The sequence below is a fragment of the Pterocles gutturalis genome, unplaced genomic scaffold, assembly GCF_000699245.1.
Source record: "Pterocles gutturalis isolate BGI_N339 unplaced genomic scaffold, ASM69924v1 scaffold20994, whole genome shotgun sequence".
NCBI classification, from domain to species: domain Eukaryota; kingdom Metazoa; phylum Chordata; class Aves; order Pterocliformes; family Pteroclidae; genus Pterocles; species Pterocles gutturalis.
In genome coordinates, this window is record NW_010131164.1 from 9,834 (window position 1) to 28,595 (window position 18,762).

Here is an 18,762-nt window from a genome sequence, read left to right on the forward strand (position 1 = left end):
TATCTGCTTTTCCTTATGGGCTGCTCATATTGTCTTTTCTGTGTATGTGAAATGATCTGAAGGGCACGTACCCGTAGCTTGCAGGAGTGTCTGTGTTGGTGGGGGTACTGGATGTGTCACTGTCACAGTGCCAGCTGCTGCCGCCTGCTGCCCTCAGTGCTACCTCTTGTCTTACAGAAGACTATCTAGTATTAGTTCTGCTCACTAAAATCCAAATGTTCATTTTTGCGGTTGAGGTGGTGTAAATGATGACGTCTCTTTATTCTGAAATGTTTTTTTTCATTTAAGAGATTGGTGCCATTCAAGGCTATGTCTTTTTGAAACTATCACTGTTTGTCTTATATATGCTACCTCCTTGTTTGCCAAAGTTGATTTCTGTATATCTAATGAATTAAAATGTGCCTTTAAATCAGAGTTTTATAGCTTTTCCATTGCCTTTAAGAAGGAAAAAAGCCATATATATTTCTGGCTGCTTGATATAGTCCCAGAAAGACTACAGTGGATTCATTGGAATGGAAAACTGAAGGTTTCTGTGGCAAAGGTGTCCCCTATATTTGAATTAGTTGGCCTATTGACAGAAGGTGCCTAATTAAAGGAACTACTGAGAAATCAGTGGTAGCCATCTCCTATCAGGAGCACAGTATAAGTTCTTTAGGATGCTTGATTTTTATTGAACCTTGATGTCACTTTTGGAGATAATTTAGTTGCTTTTCAGGATAGAAAGGGTGCTGTATGGTCTAGCTTCCTTGCTTTTTTTACTTGAAATCATCTAATCCACATAGAGCATTTCAAATCTCTGTATAAAGACTATGATGCTAAATGTAGTGCTGTAATGCTAGGTTTAGCATCAAGTATCTGTTGAGAGACAGAAGCCTTTCGCTGTCTGACTCCCTTCTCTTTTCACGTTCAAGGAAGACCGAAGCAGCTTAACCGCGGGAGTGAAGGGGTGGGTGTGCTGGCGGTGGCGGTGGATGCGGTCTCTCTTTAGGCAGCTGCTTGCTTCATGAAGTGTTTTAGTCAAGACTGTGACTCCAGGAGCTCCCATCACAGAATTTTCCAGGAATTGAGACTCAGTCGTGCATCGACAGCTGTCACGTTAAATGCACGCTTGCTATTTCTAATTCCTTATTAAAACCAAAAGCTTGATTAGGACAGGTTGTGGCTTTGTGTATCTCTGGGTTTGCTGTCAACATACAGGCAGCTTATAAGAACCAGTTTTCCCAGAAAAACCAAATTGCCTCACTTCAGATGGCTGAGGCAGCATTTAAACTGTTCTTGCTTGTTTGTGGTACATTTGGCACTGCTCTTGCCAGGATTGTTTGAATAACATTGAACTATTTAGGGCTTTGTAGGGCTTTTTGGGACAATCCCAGGAGTTGTATTGTCAGGGTTCATAATAGTCTCCGATTATTAGAAAGGGGTTTTGGCTACACAGAATCACTTGCTGTTATTCATTGTGTAGCTGATACCTAGTTGGATAATTGTTTGTAAACAGCACGTTAATATACTGGGAATCGCGTGTGGTGGTCACCAGCTAGCTCGATTATATATGGCATCTTCAATGGTTTAAAATATGCAGAAATGCACTTAATGCTAAAGTGAAATAACTGTAAAAAATAGCCATATTTTTATACTTTTTCCGGATGTAAAAACTGGTGATGACTTGTAATATTACTAATAAAAACGTTAAATTATTTAGCAGTAAGTGTTTGTCTTTCATTCGTCATGTGCTAAGCAGCTGCTTTCCCATTGTTCTGAAGATGATTTTTCACGTACCAAACTTGCATTAGGTGGTAACTGTTGAGATCAAAGTTTGCTGTTTGTGCACAGAGCTACTTAATGGTAGTGTAGAGGATGTGTTTTAATTTGCTGAGCAGTCTCATGGGCTTTTGTTTTGCTTTTGGAAGTGCAGAGAATTCCCCAGAACCTCCAAAACTTGGTTAAACTTGATGGAGAAGAAGCAGATGATCATGTGGCTGTTCTGATGTGACACTGAGTCAGGAGCAAAGCCCAGAGAGTGTTTTTGTCCAGTGTGTGACAGATGTAATCCTTAGGGAACATAGCTTAGGCATTTTTGAGTAAAATGTTAAGTAGAATGTGATTATTTTTAATTGTATGAGGTTCACACTCAAAATGTGCTTAATTTTCTTTGCAAAGAAACACATGGAGTCAGCTGCCTTACTGAATGAAGCCTTTCAGGGGGTGCAATAGAAGAATAACTAATATGCTATATTTTTTAAAATGTGTGGTTGTGAAGCTCAAGATCAGTTGGTGTGGACCGCAAATGATGCCAGTATGTAGAGTACACAGCTTTACAGTCTATGAAGTTTGGGGATTGCAGTGAGCACTGATGGGATAGGCAGCTACTAGGCAATTTGACTTAAATGCTACAAATTAATTTCTCCTAATTGTCATTAATTCTGCACCATTTTTCTGAAACTCAGTCCCACATGAATGATTTCCTTTTAGAATCTGGAACTGATAATTAAGAGTCACGAACACATGAACTTCATGGTAAGGAAAGGGCTGTACGTAGGAAAAATGTGATGTTGCCATCTACTGGTAAAACAAGCGATGTTCTCGCAGGGGGGGTGACAAAACATAGGTGCAGTATTGCCTAGTTTAATGTTAAGTAGTGTGAAGTGTCAGTGGCTGGTGGGCTTCTCAGTGTTACGCTTAAAATCAGTGTAAATGCTCCCTTCTGAGCATGGTTCCAGTGGGGTGGTGAAAATGGAGCTGGGGGCTGAAATGAAGAGACTTGCAGCAATTAGATATTGTCCATCGGGGAAACATGTCATCTGTCTACCTGAGACAGAGCCTGATACCAAGTAGCATAAAATTTTATTTAAAAGGAAAAAAAAAACTGCGTAAATAACAGGTTAAGGCAAACAAATAGCACATGGAATATAACTGCTCAGAGGGTCGGGGGGCTGTGCTCTCGCACATGGGCCCTGGCTTGCTTGAGTTGAAGAATCTTAGTTACGTGTTTGAACACATCCTTCGCTCTCTGTCAGCATCCCTCCTAGTTGAACGTGATGCTGACTGTCCTCCTTTTGTGCAGGATGTTCGGCCTGTAGGTGTAACTTGGGGTCAGAGAACAGAAAAGCATACCATACGTGTTTGTGAAGCCAGGTCGTGCTTTGGATGATGTTTATTTATAAGGACTTGGGGGGGCGGGGGAATGAAGTTTTCCATTACTGTTGCTTTTCCCCCTACATCATAACCGATTTCAAATGGTGCTAGACAAAAACTGAGACTCTGAACACCAAGAGAAATCGGTCAGCCTGTGTAAGAGACATTTTCCTGGCTCAGAGAAGAATCCTCTTGTAGATGACAGCTACGCATTCTTTAAAGATGACTATTCAGTGGTCTGATCAAATGCTTCGTCCACATAGCGATCGTCTTTGTGTATAGTAACATCTTTGACAATAGTGAGGTCAAGCAAAAATAGTTCAGCTTCATCTTAGTGCTTTGGATGCAAGGGTATGGAAGTCGTCTGAAACATTACTAGGAGTTACCAGCAATTAACTTAAAAAGTTATTCTAGAAAGCGGAGTGGATTCTGTGTGCACCAGTGTGACATCATCATGATTGCTGAAGGCACTTCTGCGTTTAACTGCTGAGTTCAAATTGTTGGAGGGAATTTGTGTTTGCAGAGCAAGCCTCTGGGAGCTATGGAATGATAATTCTAAAGCAGTAGAGTCCCCAAGCACAGTGGAAGTACATTTGCTCTAAGTTTTAAGTAAGTTAAATGTTAGGGTCCTAGTGATCGTATAATAAAGGAAAAGTACTCTGCCTGTCAAAGATGCAAGAAGTACTGCGTTGGTTTTCATGCAACTTTCCGATCACTTTACTCTGGACAACTTTAACTCAATATTGTTTATTAAGTAGAAATACATCTGAAAGGAAGCTGTGCCTGCTGTGGCCCTAGCTTGAGCGGGTGCATACAGTGGTTAAGTGTCTAGAAATCAGATGATGTTACAAAGTGGATGGCTGGCAAAAAAAGAACCATTGGAAAAAGTGCTGGTTTAAGGAGCAGAGGCTGTCGGTGAAGTTAGCAGCTGCTTGATCTCCTCCCACGCTGTAATTCTTGCTCCTAGAACACTGATTTCAAATGGTGCTAGATACAGAGTGGGAAAATCTAAGCCACCATGTGAAACCAGCTTCCAGAGGAAGACACATCTTGTGCATGGCTGGAGGCTGAGAGAGAAAATCCTTCATCTCCACCGTACCTAGAGAAAAATTTGTTTGTTTAATTATATTAGAAAGTAAGACAGTTAACTTCGGGTTAGTTACTTTATTGACACATGTTTTTTTGGCATCTTGTGAGTAGTTGAGGCTGATGTAGGAGAAATGAAATATGTGATGAGGAAACCCACCACTCTGGCAGTGACTCTAATTCCTTTCACAGCCAGGTGCAATATACTGAAGCTCTCACCAGCAAGTAGTGCGGAGTATGATACTAGGGGGAGGGCGATGTTTTGTGTTGCACAGGAGCGCTTTTTCATGCCATTGCAGATAGAACCAGGCTATAAACCTCATTCTGTCCAAGGCAGAGTGTTCTGGCTTTCCATCACTGATCTCAGCATCATCAGAGAGGACAGGACAGGTCAGGTGCTTTTGGTGACAGGGAAAGGAAATGTGACTATCACGATGGAACTTTGTCAGCTGTATCACCCACCCTGTAAACATCATGCCTTTCATAAGCAAGGAGTTGCAGATTTTTGTGAGACGAGTTTTAAATTCTGTAGGGACAATAAAGATAAATTGCATGGAAGCTACTTCGAGTGTGGGTCAGAACAAAACCTAAAAAGGGAGCATTTGCAAATCTAGCTGTAAATGGCACAATGAAAGCTGGTGAGGAAGTAGGAGAGTGTGAAAATGAGCAGCTGGGGGTTATTGAGAATGGAGTAGGTCTGAGCAGGGCTGTAGTGCAGCACAGCCGCAGTGGTTAACCTGCAGGGTATGTGTCTCAGGGCAGCAGGAGCAGAGGGGGTGTCTTGAAACCTGGGTTTGACTACACATGTGTAATTCAGGAACTCTCAAACCCTGGCCACCATGTCTAACCTGTGCTGATGAAGAAGCTGATGTAAAATGGAATAAAGTGTGGCAGAAGTGGAGCTGGGAGTTTCACTTATTGATACCCTGGGTTTTTGGCAACCCTTTGCATTTGTTTTGTAACCAGATCCAAGACGCTGCTTCAGTGCCTACATCCTAATGCACACCCGCAGACAGCAGAGGAAGAGCTCAGCGAAAAGAGCATGCCCTTCCGAGAAAGGGGAGTGGAGGAAGGGGAAAGAACTGTACTAGTTTACTGTGTCTGGATATTTACTGTACTTTCTAAATCCATTAACTGGGGCAACAGGGTGAAAGACAAGTGGAAAGCAGGTTCCCTCCCCAGTGTCTGGCTTGCTGGCACAGTTACGTGAGGCATCCTGTATTATCAGCGTAAGATTTACTCCTGAAAAGCTGGGCTGAGAGTTACTGCTGCAGCACAGATAAAGTGCCACAGCAGCATCTTTCAGAAACAGGCTCAAAGTGAGGGTTGCTTTGTTTTTCTCATGTCTCAGTAGTAGGCATATGCCTTAACAGTAAAAAGAAATCTTTCAGAAACAGTTGGTGGAAATTGTCCCATGCCTTAACAAGCTCCCCTTCCCTCCCAGCAGCCAGAAGGTGTCAGCCCTTTCTGCCACCCTGCAGGTACACCTTTTATGAAGGATACGTCTGTGAGAGCGTGTGCTGCTCTTTCCAAACCTAATGGCATGCTTGGGCAGGCACCACACAGAGGGAGGGAGAAGAAAAGAGAGCAGTTCAAGATACTGTGATAAACAGCACTCAACTACTAATACGCACACGTGCAGAAAAATAAACCAATGCTTGTCTCCAGCATTTGCTGGGTGTGTGTTGAATGTCTGCATATGGACACACACACATGTCTGGAGACAAGCAAATGCTATCAGCTATAGCTGGGTTCATCAGAGTGCTCCGGAGTTTCCAGAAAATAATAGAGCAAAAGTACAGTATCATTCTGGTTTTTTCCTCCTTTTTCAGACATGTTTGAGTAGCTGTACTGTACTGTAGCTTCTTTCAGAGGAACATCTCAAAGCCTTTCATGGACTTCACACTGCTTTATACGTTCTCCATGAGACAGAGGCAAAAAGGGAAGAAATCCCTGCCTCACCTATGAAAGGGAACTTCCTAGCCCAAGACCTTTAATCTAGTCTGCAGGAACAAGGCGAGCCTGGGTGTCACAGACCTGATTTTTCACAACCTACAGCTTATAAATTAAGGCACTTTTGGGACTTCCACAGTAAGCAAAACAGATCTCTGCGGGACCCCATGTGCATCATAAATTCCTTCCTCCATTTTCAAATCAGGGAGTGAAACTCATGGTTTGTCAGGCTCTGGTCTCCCCTGGAGAAAACATTCCCGTTTCACATGCAGAAGAGCAGAGCTTGATGCATCATCCTCACCGTCAAGGAATGAGTCAGCCCAAGGCCAGGTGCAGGACAGAGGGGTGTGACAGTGCAAGTGGTGACCTGTAAGGGGAATTGAAATGAGTGAACTTCTAAGGTTTCAAAAAAGCTTCCTCAGCCCGGGGGAGTGTGTAACTGCATCTGTTTGTTGTGCAGTTCTGTTACTGCGTGGTGTTGGTAGGTCAGGTATGGACAAATGTGCCCTAACTTGCCGTCTGAGCCCGTCGCTGGTGTGTAAGGGTTTCTGTGTCAGCGGGAGCGCTGACCTGGGCTGAGGAAAGGCAGGGGAGATGCTGCATGTGATGAGAAGATGGCTCTAGAGATGCTGCTGCTGTTATGGGCAGCAGAACCATTTACTTCCTTAATTTAAAGCATCGTAGAGATTTATTTTTTTTCTTGATTAGGACCAGACTAAAAACTCCAGATTGCATTCCTGAGTTGAACATAGGCTATTCCTTTAGTCCTACTATTGTAGCCTTACAATCGCAGAATAAATAGTAAAGTTGAAAGCTAGGCGCTATAGATCTGCAACCCTTGTGCTGTCTGCCCCTACACCCCCAAAAACCCAAGGCAGGCTGAACACCCGACTGGGGCGTGCTGTGGGTAAAAGCCTGTGGAGCCTTTTGTCCCATTTAGCTCTGTTTGAGGAATGGGACAGGCAGTCCTGCTTGCCGTTTGAGTCCCTGATTTCAATTCCTATTAAGGGTAATCTGTCAGAGCACTCACCAGCATTTGTCTAACTGTGCTGAACTGTCACCACGCTGCCTATCATTCTAACCCATTTTTTAAAATGGTCCAGTTGTTGAAGGGTTTGGAGTGAGGGGAGAGCCAGGTTCTTATTTGTTTAACCTAGGGAGAAGCAGCTTTTCCAGATAATTTAGGGCCGGACAGGTGATAGGTGGTGTCTGCGATGGCTGAAATTTGGCTTGTGATGAGGTCTGAGAGGTGCATCTTAACCTTTTCTCCTTGCTTGGTGGCCTCCCTGGAGGCACGCTCGTGTGTGGTTAACTCTTGCTGCTTTGAGGCAGTTTCGATAGAGCTCGTTCCCAGCGTTGGTTTGGTGCCAATCAGGATTCTAACAGCACAGCATCACTAAACTAAGTAGGATTTATTCACAGGACTTTTTTTTTTTTTTTAAACCCCAGAACTTTGTTTCAGACTGTTAAGTAAAGTGTAACTCTTATTTGCTATTTGCCCCAAAGCTGTTCTGAACGGAAGGGTCGCTTTTAGCATGGTGACCGTTCTAGGAGTGCTAGATGTTAGGGCTACCATTTCTAATCTTGTGATTCCCGTCTGCTCATCTGAAATTGCTTTGTCTTGCCTGGAGTCTTCCACTTTTGCTTTCACTTTTTTGCCTTTCCTAGGCAAAACCACAGCCTGTTTGGAGGGAAAAAAGCTGAACCACTGAATCCTGTGGAGGATTTCAGATTTCACAATGAGGTGAAACCGGGCAAACTTACACAGGGGAAGAAGAGGGTTGCACTTACACTAGCTAGGTCAGGGAAGAGCAGCAGGACAGTGCAGCAGTGAAAACTCATCACATTTTAGCCATGCACAGCTTGACTGAACAGCACATTACAAAACTAATTACGCTAAAAAAATTACCCACCACAGTAGCTGAAACCAGAAAAGTAATTTTCTGTTCCTAACTTCTGTACCTAAGCATCACCTTAGAATGTAAAGTATTGATTGCAGGTCTTGAAAGCAGGCACAGGGAGATGATTGTTGTGATTTGCCTAGTCAGTTCAGGAACACGGTGTTCCCCCAACACTGCCATTCCAGCTACTTTATGTAATGTCAAGGGAAGTCATCTTTTTCTTTGTGTCGTTCAAGAGACAAATGTTCTGTGCCAGTGAAGAGCATAAGGAAACAAATACTGCCAGATGTTCCCTGAAGTATAACCTGCCCTTAAACTGGACATTTGACAACATGCCTTCTGTACCCTGCCGTATCTTAACACTGTCTGCAGTAGAAGGACCTGTCAAAAAAGCTGGAGAAAAGCATTGATCAAACTCAGGCTGAGTCCCCCGAGCATGTGAGCTGTTCCCAGCTCTTCCCAGGATTTCCATCATTCTATCACTCAAACTTCACTGTATGTTTGAGAGCCATCCTCGATGTTTAAGAAGCATTTGAGCTGTATATCCAAATACAAACGCAGTGGCTGCTGATGGACACCTACTATGCACCATTTGCACTGGATAAAGAGTGTTTGTGTGGGGAGCTGAAGAGATGTGCTTAACTCAGAAATAGCTCTCTTCCTTGGAAAGCTTCAGGTCTGAATCACACTGTGTTGGCTCAGTTTTTAGCAGACAAGCTATCACATATGCCTCCCTGTAGGCGAAGAGTCGTCACTGGCATCAGGATTAGCAGCCAGGCTCTTTACCTTTGAAAACCAGAGAATGATGATACCGCAGGCTAAGGCTTACTTTGTGCACGGTCCGGGCAGGAGGCTGCCCAGGGCGGGAGGCTTGGGGAGGCAGGCTAGCAAAACAGGCAGGGAGGCTAGTAGGAGGGATCCTGTCTGTTCAAAAGGAGCTAGATAACGTGCCCCCAAGTTGGATATCGTTATTGCAAAGATGGGGACAAAATAAGAAATTTTGCTCAAGATTCTTGAGGCATTAACCACTCTACTGCTGCCTGAGAAGACCAGAGCCAGCCCTAACGTATCCATCCCTGAATCAACTGAAAATACGAGTGACATAGACAAATAGGAACAGTGGGGAAGAATGTGGGAACCTGGGAGGGGACAAGCCAGGTATTGAGCTGAGGTACCTGAAACTGAAAGCACGAGAGACACCGTGAGCTTGACAGACACCAGTGGACTTAGAGCAGCCTGCAGAGTCCACCTGATAAAGACTACAGGAACAGAAATGCAAATACATGCGGACACGTTTTTTTTTCCAAAACACAGTGTAAGTTGATCCCTAGTCCTTAAATACATGCCACTCCTGATTCCCAGCAGTCCAGAGGAAGTCTCAGGGGAAAAGGGGATGAGGGAACTAGTGCAAAGTTTTTGTAGTTAGCTCAAGAAAAATTATAGCTAGGGATTTTAAAATGCTTGAGAGATGCAGGATTTTTTGGATCTACAGTTTTGGACTCAGTGGCCCGCTACGGCAGTAGCATTAATTTTCAAGCCTCAACTCCAGGTTCAGGACTGAAGCACTGCCACAGTTGCAAGAAATGTGGACTGGGAGTTCCTGAACCAACTGGTCGCTGACAATGAGTCAGGGGAATGACCTTGCAGCAGGCAGCTCACAGTACCTCTCTCGGAGCCGTGCCAGTTTAAACGGCACTGGCATCTCTGAATGCTGTTGAAACCATTTTGTGAGATTCCCACGTTGGCCTTTTCTGCTGCTGCCTTTGCACCAAAAACTTTCGGGTGGGTGAGAACAGAACAGAGTACTCCCTTCTTGTTTCAGAACCTAGGCTTGGACTGTCTATATCTCTATATAGATACACGGAGGATATGGGCAACTCATATCTCTTGCCTACATCTCTGTCTATTAGCATCAGCGATACAGATACTTAACCGACTTAAATCTTATCCTTCCCCCCCCAGCCACACCCATATTAAACCGTAGGAAAACACTGTGAACAAGTTCTAGAAAAAATACACGGCAGCAGTGAATTTTCTGGATAGGTCTGGAAGTGATTTGTGAGAGGAGTCAGGGTAGCATACTTGGCATTTGGACATTTTAATGAGTTTTCCCAAATAAGAAAAGAAAAACATTTGCTTGTAGACTTTAAGCTTCTCACAGCATCAGTAAAGCTCCTGACACAGAGCCCAACGCTGTATTTGTATGACATGGAAATTAACAGCAGCAGCAGCAGTGCTGCAGGCTTAGAGTCTACTCTGCGAGCAACAAAATGGCTAGGGGTGCTGTCGTGTTCATTCGGATTCCTTCACCGTTTCTGGGCGGTGAAATAGGGGGATGCCGATATCCCTGCCATTTCAGGTATGGTTGCAAACTCTAACATCAATATTAAATTAATGTCTCTAACCGTATTCAAGCTTGTGCCCTTATCAGCTCAACTCTGTAAAGCACAGACAGGAACGAACAGCAAAATCGGACTGCGTCACAGATGTAACATGACCATCGGCAAAACAAGTGCAGAAAGAGATCATGGCTGCCTTGTCATTCAGAGAGCCTTCCTTCGATCTCAAAGAAGAATCAGATGGTAATGCTTTTAAATTTATGTCATGAGCGTTTGCAATCCTTAACTTCCTTTACCAAATTTTGCAGTCCTTGAACAGTCAAAACTCCCAACAAAATTGCATGTATTTTGCCAACAGACCCAGCGCACTAACAAACACTGCGTCATAATGCTGCACTAAGGCTGGGAGATATAATAAACCCCCCTTTACAAAGGAAGGAAACCAAAATACAGAAAAATGAATCAGCTTACACAGTGTCACACACACAAGTGTCAGAGGGAGGAAGAAATCACAGCTTTCCCAAGTCCTTTTGCAGCAATATGCAGAAAACCGTTATGGAACAGTTAGCCATGTACAGCTAACATACAGCAACTATACCATCCCTATGCGCAAATTCGCTACCGTCCTACAGAAGTATGCCGTGTCCCCTTCTTAGCCTTGTTTCTTGCTAGTCCTACAGATTTACCTGCCGACAGTAACCTCAATTCCTGAGTAATGAGATTTACAGATGAAGTATAACATTGAAATAACTCCTCTTTTATCTCTGTCTCCTTACCCTCCCTGCATTTAGTCGCAATTAAATGATCGCTGTGGCAAAAAGGGGGTAGCAAAAGGAATAAAACCAAATGCATCCCTGCGCTGAACATTCGATACACATAAGCCTGAGCACATACACCGGGTGCCAGTTGCATCTCCTTTCGGAGGACTGACAAATGCCATGAAGAAGCACTAGCTTTGCAAATTAACGGGGTCCTCCACCCCACAACCGTGATGGGGAAGAAATGCAAAGGGTTGTCCGTTCCGACAGCACTCAGCAAAACAGGCTTAACCCACCCATCTTCCATGCAACCGAGCATCGTTTCTTAGTCCGGCTCCTGGCAGCACAGAATTACCTCCGCGGCTGCCTCGTACTGCTCCTATATGTGTGTGTATTTATGCCTGTCCGTCTCGCTGCAGGGACCACTGTTGTTGCTGCTATTCCTGTTGTTCCCCTGCTCTGCGGAACTGGCGCTGCAGGAGGCAAGGATGCTCCAAGGGAGGCAGCTCCAGCCAGCGAAGGCTCAGTGAGTCAGGAGGGGTTGTGACGACTGCAGTAAGAGGATGAAATTCCCTATGGAATCTGGCAGAAAAGGAGGGAAGGCAAGGAAGGTGGAGATGGGAAAGAGGGGAAAAAAGTGGGGAGTGGCGCCTACTCTCTGTTTTCGTCTTCCCTCCCTGTTCCTACCTCTGCACTGCCGTTGGAAATGGCTCCCTCCCCTCTACGGTACTGCGCAAAGGGATGGAGCCGGGGATAAAACCGCAGCGCCTGTGGCCTTCGTAACCAAACAACCAAAATTCGGTTGGGGTGGGTGTATGCGTGTAAATACAGCCCCTTTCTCTCTCCCTCTCTCTCAGACTGCCGTGCAGACGACGGGCCGCTGCTGAAGGAATGGAGACGGCGGATGCGGTATGTTTGAGCCGGTTCTGAACCCAGCGGTTGTTGCTAAACAACCGGACCTGACGCTTGAGATGCCAGCGAGTGAGTAATATAGATGAAATGCTTATGCTACCATATCCTTAAACTGGTTTAGACCTCGGAATGATGAAAGGCTATGGAATAATGTACCCTGCCGTATGAGAAAGCAAAGTTACCACTCCACTGCATAATCGGGAGACTTCCTCGGCCAGAAGGACCAAGCTCAAAGCTGGTTGTGTCCTCAGCACTTCCAGGCAGAGCTGCCATCTTCATTGCTGGTCGCTTTAAGAAGAGAGGTGAAAAAATAGTAGAGTAAATGGTTAAGAGAGAAAAATGTTCTCCCCTTCATTTGCTTGTTCTCTCTCTGAAGCTGCTCTCTGCCTTCAGTTTCCCGTTTATCCTTACCCAGGCCTTCCCAGTGCTTCTGTCCCTGCTTTCTAACGCTGTTCTTTCTTTTGCAAACCTTTAGGGCTGGCTTCAGCTCTCCCTGATGCTACCGAGCCTGTGGCAACCTCACGCTTATGCAAACAAAAGCTGAGTTTGGGCAAGAAATATTTTTCGCTTCTTTCATTATTCCCACGATATAATTTCCGGGTGCAATCCCTGCCCCAAGCATTTTACAGCCCTGCTCACCCTTAACCACCTTATAAGGGAGCAGGAGGAAAGCACGCCAGCGAGAACAGCCCCGAACCCCCCGGACCTTCCTCTTCCCCGTGGTTTGCAGCTCCGACACATCATCTGCAAAGTGAAACCTCCCCGGCACCCGGGGCACCCAGGGGTGCGGGGTCCGAGGAGTTAACCGCGGCGATCCTGCCCGCAGCCCCTGCCCCTCGGGGTGCCAGGCAGCCGGAGCAGGGAGCGGGCAGGGAGCTGCCGGCACTTTGAAGCAAGTGAAATCAACGTTGAGATTTGACACCCTGTCCTCGACCAATCGGATAGAGCTTTTCACCTGCCATCCTTTCCTCCACCAATCGGATGGTGGCTTTGGGCTGAGAGCCCTCCCCGGCCAATGGGGAGCCGGCTCTGCCACTTAGTTAATGATGCAGCAGTACAGGGAAGACTATCACATGGGAGCTGGCCGGCTGCCAGCATGGAGACACGGAGAGCGCAAGGTAAACAACTTTCCAACGCCAAAATGATGACATTTAATCCCTAAATGCTAGCTTCCCCGTCTCGACTCATCCTTTAACCCTTTTCAGCTTGGTATGGAAGTGTCTGGAAGGCAACCCCGTCTTTACCTGTCCCCCCCAGTTGCTTTTTTTAAAAAAAAAAAACTGGCCGACATGCCCTGCAATGATCACTGCGTCACCGTTCGCCACTTTCCCAACTACGCAGTGACGAACCTCCGAGCTGGGAAACGCAGAGCGCCTGTTAACCCCTCCACCAAACCCTCGCCAACATGCCAGCCTTCAGAGAGACAGGGAGGAAATAAAAAGCCCAAACAAAACACGAAAACAGCAATTTTTGCAAAGTTGTCATCTCTCCCCCACGACTACTACCCTCCTCTGCAGCACAGCAATGCCGGCAAGAGTGATATTAGTACAACCTGTGCCATCGTTCCATTGAGAAAACAGCTCTGACGCAGAACAGAGCAATCATACCCAGCCAAAATAATAATAAAGGCACTTTGGGATCCGAACTTAGGGACGCCAGGAGAGAGGGTCGCCCTGCAAATAATTAAAATACGTAGATGCAGCTCAAGCCCCATCCTGATCAAAGGGTACGTACGTGGGAAAGACGAACCGGACCGAAGAGCTCTGCCCGTGCACCATCTGCGCAGTCCTCAGCCCTCCGCTCGCTGTCTAGCGCCGCAGAATAGAAGGTTCCAGAAATTTCCTTTCCGTTAACCCTTTCGGTATCTGCCCACTCTCCCTCCCCGTGGGATTAAGCGCGGCGGGTCTCCAGCATCGTCAATGGGCGAAGCCTCCTACGCCAACCAAGCCCAAATACAATCTTTAAATGACACTGGAGAGTTGCAGGAGCCCAGTCCCTGGTGTTGGTGTTACTTCTCTTTGCGGAGCCCTCTCTGCTTCTCTTGCTGCCTCTCTCCCCTCTTGCTGCAGCAGGGCTGTTGCTGGTAGACCTATCGACGGAGCTTGCTCTCTCACTCTCTCGCTGAGCTCTGTGACGCAGCTCTAAATTCTCCAGCCTGCTCCCTGTGTTATAAGAGCGGAACTGCAGCTTTCCAGGGAGCCCGTGCCAGCGGTGCCAGGGCCAGGCAAACCGAGGGGAACGTCGCTCCTGGACTCTGCACCTTTTTTTGGTAATTATTATGTTCCTCACCTCTGTTTCTGTGCTTCCTCCAAGGCTCTCAGCCTCGCATCTCCTTCTCTGCTTCTGAGTCATACTTACTAGGTTAACTCTTTTAGGATTGGTAGTCAGCAATACAAATCTCGAACAAGCGCAGCTGAAACCACAGCCAACTTTGTGGTGGTTTCTGCTTTAAAAAAACCAAAGCAAATCTTCTTGGCTCTAAAAAACAAAAACACACACACACACACGCACGCACACACGTTCCAGTCGAGAGTTAGTGCTTTTTGATTAACTGTTTCGGTGACAGGAACCACTACTTGACTTCCTAAAATAAAATATTTTAGGCCTACGTCTTGCAAATACTCAGCAGGCAGCTACCCTGAAGCACAAACCAGCTTAAAAGGAACTGCTCCTGTGAACGAACAGGGGTCTTTTGGGCATAAAAGCGTGAGGCTACTGCTGGGCCCGCAAGACCCTGCTGTGCTGGCCACAAGGCATTGATCTGGATGTGGTTCAGATGATGTGAGATAAGGTACTGACAGTGCTGGAAAGCTGTAGGCTCTTCTTAATCTGAACAGTATTAATAAGTGTTATCACACACACAGGTTCAAAATGCTCACAGTAGGCAGGGGAACTAATAACTGAGTTCCTGGAGTCACTAGAATCCAATAATCTCAGTTCAAGTCCACAAACAGCCGTGTATTTCAGCACAGCCGGCATCACCAGGCAAGAAACACTTTGCAGATGGACACTGTCCCGCTGCCTCTGCCCCTTTGCATGAACTCCGGTGCCTCCAGTCGGCTTCAGCACCAGGCAGGGAAGCAGTGCTCTCCCGGCTTGTAGCCTCAAATCCGGAAAATGCGGAGGAGGATCAGTGGTAGATACAGCATCTGGGAATCAAAGAGAAGCTAATGGAGAGCCAGCTCGGTATGAGGGAGTTCATGCGTCAGTCCGTGTACACACAAGGGCGAGAGAGAGCCAGCAGTTCATTTGAGAAACACCAAATCGAGAGAGAGATCACTACTACACAGCTACATCTGCCATTTTAATTCTGGACTTCAGAGCTGGCTGCAAGCTTTGGGTTTTTCACTACAACCGAAGCTGAAGTAACCCACTATTTTTTCTCTTTGCAGCATCTGAAGAGCCTGAGCTATTTTGGGATTTGTCTGTACTACACTGAAAATGACACCTGTTACGCACAGACACAAATGAGAAGAATTGCAAGCTCCTGGTTTCTCAGATATGATTCTGCAAAAAAAAAAAATGAAAAAGCTCCTTTGAGCCAGGGACCTGGGAAAGCAGCACAGGCTCCCAGCGTGGGGTGAGGGGGATGACCCTTGCGATTGAACAGTCAGACACCAGTACAAGAAATGTAAAAGGTCTGTTGTAGATGATGCAAGGGGAAATCGAGCCTCCATGTGACCAAAAGAAGTAGTGCTTGATCAACTGTATGCCCCAAGACATGGTTTCTTATGCAATCAAACCCTTGGGACTTCAAGCCTTCCATATAGGCTTTGTGGCCAAAGCTGCAAGCATTAACCACTTCAGTTAATGAAGGTAAAATTGTCAGAGCGCTACAGCTACTTAAATGAGTCACCCAGCAGTGATGCTCACTAAAGTAGGCCAGTGTTTTCTGCGATGGTAAGCTGCCTGTGCTGGTTTCAGTTACCCCTGAGTTATCTCAGAAGCTCCACCAACGTGCAAGGTCAGAGCGGATTTTCTGCATTCCCCGTTTTCTCTGTCAGCGTGTAGCTGATGTACAACACGCTGGTAATGTGCAGACGAGACAGAGGCCATCTCGCTGGACCCGTGAGACCTGACAAAGCTCTGAACACGATTGCGTACAGCACTGGAGCAAGATAAAAGACTTGGAAGCTCAGAAAGGGGACAGTTGAGTGGTGCTTTCAGCTCACAGCGATTTCGTCAGTCTTGCGGTATATTAAGAAAGTAAAGTGAAGCTTTGATTTATTTCAAATTATATCTTTTTGGTTGCTTTCAGGAGAACGGCAGCATTTATTTTATGGTTTGAAAATCACCAGCCGTAGAACATTTCTACCTTTACCTGACTGTAAGTATTTACTTTATGGTGGCACTCAGGCTCCCAAGAAGACTCAAAGCGGCGCTGCACTAAAACATGGCACAACGGAAAGCTTCAGCACTCAGAACTGAATAATGAAGCCCAAAAAAATAAAGTCGTCTTCTCACACAGTTGAGTCAGTTAAATGTTGGGCAGGCTTTGGCATTTTCTGTGAGCTGAAGTAAGGAACTAGAAGCTGTGATTCCACAGTAGAAATCTAGGCGCTTTTTAATTTTTTTTTCCTGTTTCCTCCAAACTCTGTCTAAAAGCAGGAGGCACAACTTTTGTTTTGTAAGAACTGAGTAAAGGAGCAAAGTCCTGGGCTAGCAAGCAGCTTGGTAACTGGAAATAATCCACAGCCATGTCGGAGGCAGGGGAGATGAGTCTCCCTGTGCACATGGTAGTGAAATATCCATTCCAAAGCGAGGGGTGACCTAACGGCTGACTCCAACTGTTTATATGCCAGACTAGGTGAAGGTGCATCCTCACTTCTCTGGCGTCTCCTGGGCTATTTTCTGCTGTCATGCTACAGTGACCTTAATAGCAATAACATATGAAGTCTGATGTTACAAAACTCTAACCCTCATGCATGTGATTATTGGTATTGTGGGTGATAAAATAACCTCAGCCATCCACTGAGGAAGGTCCTTGGTCATTTTAATGACGAATGAAACCCTCGTGGTGCTACCCGCACTCTCAGCTTCCTGCTGGTGAAGCCTTGGCTCAGGTTTCGGTTTAAATGCCATCGGCCGCACCTTCCTCCGACTACAGGAAACTGCAATTGTTAAAATCAGGGCATGTTCCTGTTTAACTAAAAGGCCGCGATCAAATATGCCAAACAAATTCCTACCCAAGACGTAGCAAGTCCGTGCAGCGGTAAATCTGTAACCCCTCAACCTCAATATCCACGTAAATGACGTCTGGGCACATCACCTCGGGGAGCGGTTGGTAATAAACGGAAGGAGCAAAGAATCAGGCAAAAGTAGACAAGGGAATGTAAAACTTGGTAATAACGCTTAACACAATGTTCTTCAGTTACCAAACAAAAGTCCCGAAAGTTGCTTTAAAATGCAAAATAGCGTGTTTCTCAAATGCTGACGTGGGATAGCTCTTTTTCAAAATGTGCAATTTGTCAGCTCTACCTCTTTCTCACAAAACACTCACAACCTCAGCAAAATGATGTTTTCCAACAAAAATCTATTTTGGCGCAGAATTCCCAGTCAGCTCTGCTTAAGGAATACCAGCAGAAACGGGAAAGAAGAGCCCATCTGCCAGGACTGTTTCCCCTAACCCTCACTGATCAGAGTGTGATTAATTTTTAAAATTTTCTTTTAATCTGAATGTTGTAATAGAAAATAATCCTTAAAAAAATCCTACTTAACTCTGCTGTAGTAAAACAGTCTACATTGTATAGTAAAATAGTCTATACTGACTGCAAATACAGAAGTAATGTTATTTGTTACTTACGGAAACTGACCAGTTTTTAATGTTTGCTTATTTAAAATTAATACAATGTTGCATACGGGAAGGCTGAATTAAATAAAGGTTAAATAATTTGACCTACATTGTATGTGGAATCAGGTTCAAAGCTGATATGGAAATTCGGGAGTTCCTTTTTCCCAGATTTTACTCAAGTTGTGCCTCTTGCTTAATTATAGTCCTTATTGCACAGAAAGCCCCCAGTCAATTAGTGAGACTGCAGCATCATCTGAAACAGAAGCTGCCGGAACAGTGTGGCTTTTGGAGGAAGTTGGTAGGAAATTATTTTGAAGAGGTATTTTCTTTCATTTTTCGAAGAAAATCAGAAATAAGACTTTGAAGTCTTCCTTCTATTTTCACACATACATGGACAACAACAGACGATTCATGGTCTTGCAGAGGTGTCCTAACAGTACCAGGAGATGCAGGTTTCCAGGAGGCTGGAGCCTTGCAACTCCAAAATAGGAATATTTACTAAATATTTACTAACACAGTGTCCTGGTTTCAGCTGGGACAGAGTTAACTTTCTTCATATAGCTAGTGAGAGGCTGTGTTTTGGATGGCATGCCCAGTATATAGATGAGGGTCTGTCTGGAAGTTCTCTCTTGCTCTCTCAGTCTCTTCTCTCTTCTCTGGGATCACAGTTGCCCTGTTTATCACTCATTTGTCTATTGTATATTATTATTACTATTATTGTTGTTATAATTATCATCATTATTATTTTCAGTTTTATTGTAGTTTAGTTATTAACTTGTTCTTATCTCAACCCATGAGTCTCTTTTCCCTTTACCCCTTTTAATTCTCGCCCCATCCCCAGGAGGGTGAGCGAGCGGCTGCGTGATATTTGCTGCCAGGTGGGTCAAACC

General features: G+C 45.3%; 1 protein-coding gene across 1 annotated transcript in view; it reads left to right on the forward strand.

Annotated features, from left to right (window-relative positions):
- Positions 1-12,886, forward strand: part of LOC104466937 (membrane cofactor protein-like) — a gene marked incomplete at its 5' end in the record, with an annotated part of 22,154 nt that extends 9,268 nt beyond the window's left edge. Inside the window, 2 exons of the mRNA XM_010080519.1 lie at positions 12,027-12,078; positions 12,701-12,886. Of these exons, the coding sequence (XP_010078821.1) occupies positions 12,027-12,078; positions 12,701-12,886 (238 nt within the window). The remainder of the gene's footprint in view (positions 1-12,026; positions 12,079-12,700) is intronic.
- Positions 12,887-18,762: the final 5,876 nt, after the last annotated feature.